General features: G+C 41.1%; 1 protein-coding gene across 1 annotated transcript in view; it reads right to left on the bottom strand.

The window, feature by feature from the left end:
* LOC311229465 (uncharacterized protein) overlaps nucleotides 1–9,679 on the bottom strand; it is a gene marked incomplete at its 3' end in the record, with an annotated part of 202,182 nt that overhangs the window by 16,011 nt on the left and 176,492 nt on the right. The window contains exon 13 of the mRNA XM_084315545.1: nucleotides 3,181–3,311. Within this exon, the coding sequence (XP_084171671.1) occupies nucleotides 3,181–3,311 (131 nt within the window). The remainder of the gene's footprint in view (nucleotides 1–3,180; nucleotides 3,312–9,679) is intronic.

Below are 9,679 nucleotides of genomic sequence, written 5' to 3'. Positions count from 1 at the left end.
AGAGAGAGAGAGAGAGAGAGAGAGAGAGAGAGAGAGAGAGAGAGAGAGAGAGAGAGAGAGAGAGAGAGATTATTATGGCATATCGCCAAGTGACAAAACCCTAAGGAGTGAACAATGATCCTCAGACAGATTCTAATTTGTTAGGAAATTCCACCTGATTAACTGTAACAGATCTGAACCACTGCTGAGGGGGGACATGTTAGAGATATCAACTACTGTAACTGTGTGGGAATACAAGTTAGCTGCATTGGCAAGACTATGGTCACATTCATGTCGGAGATGCTGATGCAACTGATGGGTCCAGAGGTTTTTCGCGAGCCACCTGGTCTGAGGAGAGCCACCGGACACCGACTTTCAGAGGGGAGCGGGATGGTGGTCCCCCCCCCCGCACAGTCCTTGTCTGCTTCTCCAACGGTCAAGAGAAAGATAATAATAATAATAATTTAGGACCTGCTCAGAGGTCATCAATCGGCACGCATGCGATGCATGCATGCGATTTGTATCTGCGATTAACCCATCCCGTCATCCTTCCCCCCCAAGGGCAGCCGGGAGCAGACAGGCGTCAACGTGGGCCGCGCCAGGGGACCAATCCAAGTGCTCCTGTCCGTCTTCGTCAAGGACGCCACAGCGTTAGCGATCTGTTGTTGTTGGGTTTATCTTATCGGGGGGGGAAACCCTTGCGAGCACGGGGAGAACATGCAAACTCCACACAGAAAGGCCCGGGAGATACCCCACCTGGGTACCTGGCATCATGGAAACCTGGTCCCCAAGCGGGAATCGAACCCTGGACCTTCTTGCTGTGAGGCGACAGTGTTAACCACTACACCACCGTGCTGCGTTGGGCTATAAACCACGAGCTGAAGTTCCAAAGGAACTCCCATTAGGATTTACCATGAAGGTGAAATAACGCTGTTATTATTATCGGGCTGCAAATATCCCAAAAATTATTCATGGACTCCAGGCTCCAGATACTGACTGGTGTCAAAGTGAAGCCTCCTCCTGCGTCTCGTCTTCATCGACGGCACTGGTCTTTTCAACACTTCCTCTTGCTGTCTCACAATTTGCAGATAACCCTGTTGTCTCTAACAACACTCTCAAGATATGGTTTAAATTCCGTCAGAATCTTGGGTTTAAGCTCCTTTTGGGCCTAAGTCCCATAATGCAACAACGACAATTTACCTCCTGCTAGAACAGACTCCGGATTCTCTTCATGGCAAAGGCGTGGCATTTTAAGGTTTAAGGATTTATACATGGATTCTGTACTAGCCAGTTTTGAGGCCTTATCAGGTCAATTTGATCTCCCCAGGTCAAGCTTGTTTAGATATTTTCAAGTGCGTAATTTTCTTAGAAAGTCCTGACGCCAATTTCCCAAATCGGTCTTCAACCCCAGATTTAGAGGATTACATTTTAAAGCTCCCCCTGATTCAGCTAGAGACTTATTTCAAGAGTGAACGGATTCACATCTCCTCTCAATTGTGTTACTCTTGATAGAATCAAAGCAGACTGGGAGAGTGAGTTAGGGGAGATTATGGAGGAAGATGTTTGGGATTGTGCGCTACAAAGGGTAAATAACAGCACCTCCTGTGCACGATTAAATATAATACAATTTAAAGTGTTGCATCGGGCTCACTTTTCCAACTCTAGACTAGGCGAGGATAATATTCCCTTCCAGATGCTAGCTATGTGATAGATGTCATAACACCCCGGCCAATTTATCTCACATGTTTTGGTCTTGTCCATCTCTATTTAATTAACTTCTGGTCTGCCATCTTTGGAACTCTCTCAGAGAGCCTTGATATCAACTACCAGCCTAACTCCTTCACAGCCATATTCGGCATAACAGTTGGAGAAGACCCTAAGATTCTCAAAAAGGCATACAAATATAATTGCCTTTGCAACTTTACTTGCACGCAGCAGGAGAATCTTACTGCAATGGAAATCAAAACACCCACCACAAGCTTTGGTATGGCTGAGCGATCTTATGCAATTCATTCATTTAGAGAAGATTAAATACTCACTTAGGGAGTCTAAGGACAGATTTCTGTCCGTTTGGGGTCTTGTTCTGAACCATGTTGGAGGACTTGTAACTTTAACGGATAACCTAGTTGTTTGATGATTGTTGGTAGTTTCTTATGCAGGCTTTCTTATTCATCACTATGTTGATGAATGCAACCTAAAGAATCCTTGACTTATCTTACAAGCTTGAATGTGGAAGTGGTGTGTCTTTTTTATTGTTATTTTTCTTTGTCTCTCTCATTTTGTTTGTTTGTTTTTGTGTTATGGGGGGGGGGGGGGGGGATTGGGGGGGTAAATTGTAAAATGGGAACTGATGTGAATTTAATTGATGTGAAAAATACTTGTTGGTATTCCCAAAAAAAATACAGAGAGCCAGATATAGAAATTGTTGTAATTCCTACACTGTTCACCTGAAAGTCTGTACTTAAAGCACACATTGATTTAATTTCTAATCCATGGTGGTGGTGGTGTACAGAGCTAAAATGATGAAAATTATGTTGATATCCAGATATTTATGGATCTGACTGTATATGCTAGTCAGCATATACATTATGCTTTCTAAATATACTGGATGGACAGTAGCCTAATGATCGTACAATAACTTATTATTCATTAGCGATTGATTGATCATCAAAGTGATTTAGTTTGTAGATGATTTTGTTGTTGTGTTTGAAGGTGTACTTGGTTATGTATCTCAGGACTAATGATGAAGTGGTTGATATATTGAAAGGACCCGATAAGCATCTTGCTTCTTCCTATTACTTTTCGGACAGGATACTTTTTTTTTTATTCTTCGTTCTTATACTTATTTTTCTTTCAGTTAATTATTTTGTATTTTATCTGGTCATTGTTATTTTTGGATTAGTTTAGGTTGTTACAAATACAATTAATTCATTAATTCATGAATAAAGACATGAAATGTTTTTTTTGTGTTTGTGTTAAACTTAGACTTAAAGGTAAAGAGGTGGAGGTTAGTTTTAGGATAATGTGTGTGCATGTGTGTGTGTATGTGTGTGTGCGTGTGTGCATGTGTGTGTGCATGTGTGTGTGTGTGTGTGTGTGTGTGTGTGTGTGTGTGTGTGCGTGTGTGTGTGCATGTGTGTGTGTGTGTGTGTGTGCGTGCGTGTGTGTGTGTGTGGACAGTCACTTAGTGTATGACCTCACCCGTTCTTCCTGGGCTCAACAGCTGTGTGTAACGGGGCGTTCTGGGCGACCAGGCGGGGGTCACCTTTGGCTCCGATCACATCGGAACACTGGGACACGCTCCTCTGTTGGCTCCGCCTCCTAGACTTGATCTGAGGACGAGGAGGGGTGAGGACGATGGTAGGGAGAGAACGAGAGAGATGGAGGGTGAGAGACCAAAGGGGAGAGAGGCGGAGGGAGGAAGAGAGAGAAGTGAGGAGTGAGGAGAACAAGGAGGAAAACAATTGGGATGGAAGAGGGGGAAGAGAGGAGGGAGGGGGTACAAAGTGATGAAACATACGGAAAGAGAGGGATGGGGAATGGAGGGAGAGAGAGAGGAGTGAGAGGAGGTGAGATGATGATGTAAGCACACATGACTGAGAAGATGGGACGGACAGAAGAGACCAAAAGAGCATCCTTTACCTCAACTGATCCTCAAGGGCAAAATCACACTGGGCTACGGTCATAATACACTGGGGTACAGTCCTAATATAATATACTATCATAATAAACTGGGGTACAGTCATAATAGGGTATGGATGGACAGCTAACGGCTAGAGAACTGTTAACACTAACTACTGAACCCGGCAGACTCTGGCACACCTTGCTCTAGGACTCACTCATCACTCATTAATTAGCTAGCATCTTAGATCTTATTTGTATACACATCTTATATGTATTGATATTCCATACCAGGGTAGACTAAGACTCAGTATGGAGCATTGCAAATTAGAGTAGACTTAGGTTAGCTATATATATTTGTACATCAGGGATACAATTTGTACATGATACCAGGGGGAGCTGTACATATGTGCATTGTGTTATTATTATCAATACAATAAACATACATCTCACCTTGAGGCATTGGCCATTATAGTATTTGGCAATTATAGTATTAAGCAAAAACATGGCATGATTAGACAGTATGCATTAATAAGGCATTACGCACTATAGCATTAATACATTATGTATTAATGCATTGAGGCATTAAGGCATTAGACATTATGCATTAAGACATTAAGCACTATGGCATTAGACAGTATGTATTATTAAGCACTATGGCATTAGACATTATGCATTAAGACATTAAGCACTATGGCATTAGACATTATGCATTAAGCACTATGGCATTAGACATTATGCATTAAGACATTAAGCACTATGGCATTAGACATTATGCATTAAGACATTAAGCACTATGGCATTAGACATTATGCATTAAGACATTAAGCACTATGGCATTAGACAGTATGCATTAAGCACTATGGCATTAGACAGTATGTATTATTAAGCACTATGGCATTAGACAGTATGCATTAAGACATTAAGCACTATGGCATTAGACATTATGCATTAAGACATTAAGCACTATGGCATTAGACATTATGCATTAAGACATTAAGCACTATGGCATTAGACAGTATGCATTAAGCACTATGGCATTAGACAGTATGCATTAAGCACTATGGCATTAGACAGTATGCATTAAGCACTATGGCATTAGACATTATGCATTAAGCACTATGGCATTAGACAGTATGTATTAAGCACTATGGCATTAGACAGTATGTATTAAGCACTATGGCATTAGACAGTATGTATTATTAAGCACTATGGCATTAGACATTATGCATTAAGCACTATGGCATTAGACATTATGCATTAAGCACTATGGCATTAGACAGTATGTATTAAGCACTATGGCATTAGACAGTATGCATTAAGCACTATGGCATTAGACATTATGCATTAAGCACTATGGCATTAGACAGTATGTATTAAGCACTATGGCATTAGACAGTATGTATTATTAAGCACTATGGCATTAGACATTATGCATTAAGCACTATGGCATTAGACAGTATGCATTAAGCACTATGGCATTAGACAGTATGCATTAAGCACTATGGCATTAGACAGTATGTATTAAGCACTATGGCATTAGACAGTATGTATTATTAAGCACTATGGCATTAGACATTATGCATTAAGCACTATGGCATTAGACAGTATGCATTAAGCACTATGGCATTAGACAGTATGCATTAAGCACTATGGCATTAGACAGTATGCATTAAGCACTATGGCATTAGACAGTATGTATTATTAAGCACTATGGCATTAGACAGTATGTATTAAGCACTATGGCATTAGACAGTATGCATTAAGCACTATGGCATTAGACAGTATGTATTAAGCACTATGGCATTAGACAGTATGTATTATTAAGCACTATGGCATTAGACATTATGCATTAAGCACTATGGCATTAGACAGTATGTATTATTAAGCACTATGGCATTAGACATTATGCATTAAGCACTATGGCATTAGACATTATGCATTAAGCACTATGGCATTAGACAGTATGTATTAAGCACTATGGCATTAGACAGTATGCATTAAGCACTATGGCATTAGACATTATGCATTAAGCACTATGGCATTAGACAGTATGCATTAAGCACTATGGCATTAGACAGTATGTATTAAGCACTATGGCATTAGACAGTATGTATTATTAAGCACTATGGCATTAGACATTATGCATTAAGCACTATGGCATTAGACAGTATGCATTAAGCACTATGGCATTAGACAGTATGCATTAAGCACTATGGCATTAGACAGTATGCATTAAGCACTATGGCATTAGACAGTATGTATTATTAAGCACTATGGCATTAGACAGTATGTATTAAGCACTATGGCATTAGACAGTATGTATTAAGCACTATGGCATTAGACAGTATGTATTAAGCACTATGGCATTAGACAGTATGTATTATTAAGCACTATGGCATTAGACATTATGCATTAAGCACTATGGCATTAGACATTATGCATTAAGCACTATGGCATTAGACAGTATGTATTAAGCACTATGGCATTAGACAGTATGCATTAAGCACTATGGCATTAGACATTATGCATTAAGCACTATGGCATTAGATAGTATGTATTAAGCACTATGGCATTAGACAGTATGTATTATTAAGCACTATGGCATTAGACATTATGCATTAAGAACTATGGCATTAGACAGTATGCATTAAGCACTATGGCATTAGACAGTATGCATTAAGCACTATGGCATTAGACAGTATGTATTAAGCACTATGGCATTAGACAGTATGTATTATTAAGCACTATGGCATTAGACATTATGCATTAAGCACTATGGCATTAGACAGTATGCATTAAGCACTATGGCATTAGACAGTATGCATTAAGCACTATGGCATTAGACAGTATGCATTAAGCACTATGGCATTAGACAGTATGTATTATTAAGCACTATGGCATTAGACAGTATGTATTAAGCACTATGGCATTAGACAGTATGCATTAAGCACTATGGCATTAGACAGTATGTATTAAGCACTATGGCATTAGACAGTATGTATTATTAAGCACTATGGCATTAGACATTATGCATTAAGCACTATGGCATTAGACAGTATGTATTATTAAGCACTATGGCATTAGACATTATGCATTAAGCACTATGGCATTAGACATTATGCATTAAGCACTATGGCATTAGACAGTATGTATTAAGCACTATGGCATTAGACAGTATGCATTAAGCACTATGGCATTAGACATTATGCATTAAGCACTATGGCATTAGACAGTATGCATTAAGCACTATGGCATTAGACAGTATGTATTAAGCACTATGGCATTAGACAGTATGTATTATTAAGCACTATGGCATTAGACATTATGCATTAAGCACTATGGCATTAGACAGTATGCATTAAGCACTATGGCATTAGACAGTATGTATTAAGCACTATGGCATTAGACAGTATGTATTATTAAGCACTATGGCGTTAGACAGTATGTATTAAGCACTATGGCATTAGACATTATGCATTAAGCACTATGGCATTAGACAGTATGCATTAAGCACTATGGCATTAGACAGTATGCATTAAGCACTATGGCATTAGACAGTATGCATTAAGCACTATGGCATTAGACAGTATGCATTAAGCACTATGGCATTAGACAGTATGCATTAAGCACTATGGCATTAGACAGTATGTATTATTAAGCACTATGGCATTAGACAGTATGTATTAAGCACTATGGCATTAGACAGTATGCATTAAGCACTATGGCATTAGACAGTATGTATTAAGCACTATGGCATTATACATTAAGCATTAGGTGTTATGGCATTATACATTATGGTGCCACTAGAGGAAAAGTCAAGATATATTGATGTCAGTTTGGCCTGATGGTGGCGCTAGAGAAAAGGTTGGATGAAAACAAAACAATAGGAGTCGTTTCTCAGGTGGTCATTAATATTCACAACAGATGAGCAGGAGATACTCATTTAAAAACTGAAAGCTTGGCCTGATGGTGGCGCTAGAGGAAAGCTCTTACAGTAGGTTAATCAAAACCGCTGCTCCCTCTTTGGGTCATGAATGAGCACAACATTTTATGGTAATCAGGCCATTGCTTTTCAAGATATAATGTTCTCCGTTTTGACTGATGGTGGCGCTAGAGGAAAAAGTGATGGATGGATTTCAAAAATCGACATGTTAACTTGCCAGGCTAGAATGTCCCGTGCAAGCTGATACTATATTAGTATGGTTTCAATCACATGGCCTCCCCGGGCAGGCACTCGCCCAGCAGCGTGATTGATGTCATGGCGTGCAGCAGCGAGGGGGAAGGTGAGCCTCGTCTCAGTGACACGTTGTGCAGCACAGCACATGCCTTTTCTGGCCGCTACGCCTGAATACTTTCCCTAGGCGGGTTGTACTGTACTTCCGCTTTCAGTTTGCGCGATCTGATTGGCCACTGACGTTTCTGGTCATGTGACATGTGCGCCAATCGTGTGACGCCTAGTTCTGCCACCGGTTAAGCTTTAGGCGCCCTTTCGAAGTTGGTTAAGGTTAGAGTTTGTCTTAGAGCAGGGCGATAGAACGCCCGCCCTGATTCCAAACTCTAACCTTAACCAACTTCGAAAGAGTCGCCTAAGCTGTGATAAACTAGGCGTTAGGTAGTTTGCAGGCTGTTGGACCGGAAATAGGCGCAGAACTAGGCATCACGCGATTGGTGCACATGTCACATGACCAGAAACGTCAGTGGCCAATCGGATCGCGCAAACCGAACGCGGAAGTACGACCCCATTAGGGACCCCAGTATTCACGCGGCTGGTACAGCAGCCCGCCATCGGATCATCAAGGCATCGACATTGGCCTTTGAGTAGTAGCCCAATAGTGCACTCGGCGGCTGACGGAGCCTGAGCAGGGACCTCACTGAGACGCCTCTGTTCTGCACTCCGAGGGCTGGAGGACGGGGGGAGGACGAGCTGAAGGAGCCTGAGCAGGGACGTTCTGCACTCCGAGGGTTGGAGGACGGGGGGAGGACGAGCCGGCGTCTGTCCCCTGGCGGTGATGAAGCACGTGGCCTTCTTCATTCCTGCAGTCTTCAGGTAGTGGCTTGTGCATCCATTAGGCTATGTTGCAATGGAATACATTGCTCGAGGTGGATGATTTGCACATTTTAGCTTTTTACAATACTTTAGCTTTACGAACTTTTAAAACAACATTGTTCAATATGACTTACTGTCGATTTCTGTATATTTTTACTGTATATTCTATATTAGAATGTATACATAACATAGGAAATGTAAATACCGGACCGTATTTTATTATTATTATATATTTTTTGTATCCCCTTTTCTCCTTATTTTTTTCTATTTTTCTCCCATCCTGATTACATATTGCCAATTCTCCCCTCCCCTGTCTTGAACGTTGCTAGACTATGCCTCCCACTGGTCGGCTGTAGTGAGGATAGAAGCCTTGCATCACGTGTCCCCTCCGGTACACGAGGAGGCAGCCTGTCACATCTTTTCACCAGACAGCACGGACTCTCAGTGGCGAGGAGTAACACGTGGGAGGCTCATGCTGCCCCCGATACTTCCTGTCTCTGCTGTGCAGGCGTCACCCAACCGACCTGTAGGAGTCGCTGTCCACAACGTCCAATCCTCACCCATCGACTTTCCACCCGCTACCTCTGCCAATTGTATTAGTATGACGACTGGCCCAAGCCGGAGGCAACGCCGACTCGGGGAGTCGAGACCGGAGTCTCTTGCATTGGTGACGAGCGCAAGCTCCGCTACGCCACCCAACCGCTATTTTTTATTATTATTATTTATTCATAGGCTTATTTTATTCTTTGGCCATTTCTTTTGTTATTCTTATTCGTGACTTTGTTTCGTCTACCTAAATGTTTACTGTGAGCGATTTGTAGTGGCACATTTCCCTCGGGATGATTAAAGTATTTATATTCTATTCTATTCAATAGAGCTCGAGTACAACAGTGTCAAAAAATCTGAGAATTAATGTTGTTTTGAGAGTATGAAATATCCCGAACTACATTAAATATTACAAGATAAAATATTCAATACAGTTCAGAATAATTCTATAAACAACCACTATGGCTTTTGACCAAATAGTAG

This window comes from Notolepis coatsorum (assembly GCF_963971535.1).
Source record: "Notolepis coatsorum genome assembly, chromosome: 6".
NCBI classification, from domain to species: domain Eukaryota; kingdom Metazoa; phylum Chordata; class Actinopteri; order Aulopiformes; family Paralepididae; genus Notolepis; species Notolepis coatsorum.
Note: the sequence above shows the minus strand (reverse complement) of the source record. Positions and strands in the feature narration are given on the sequence as shown.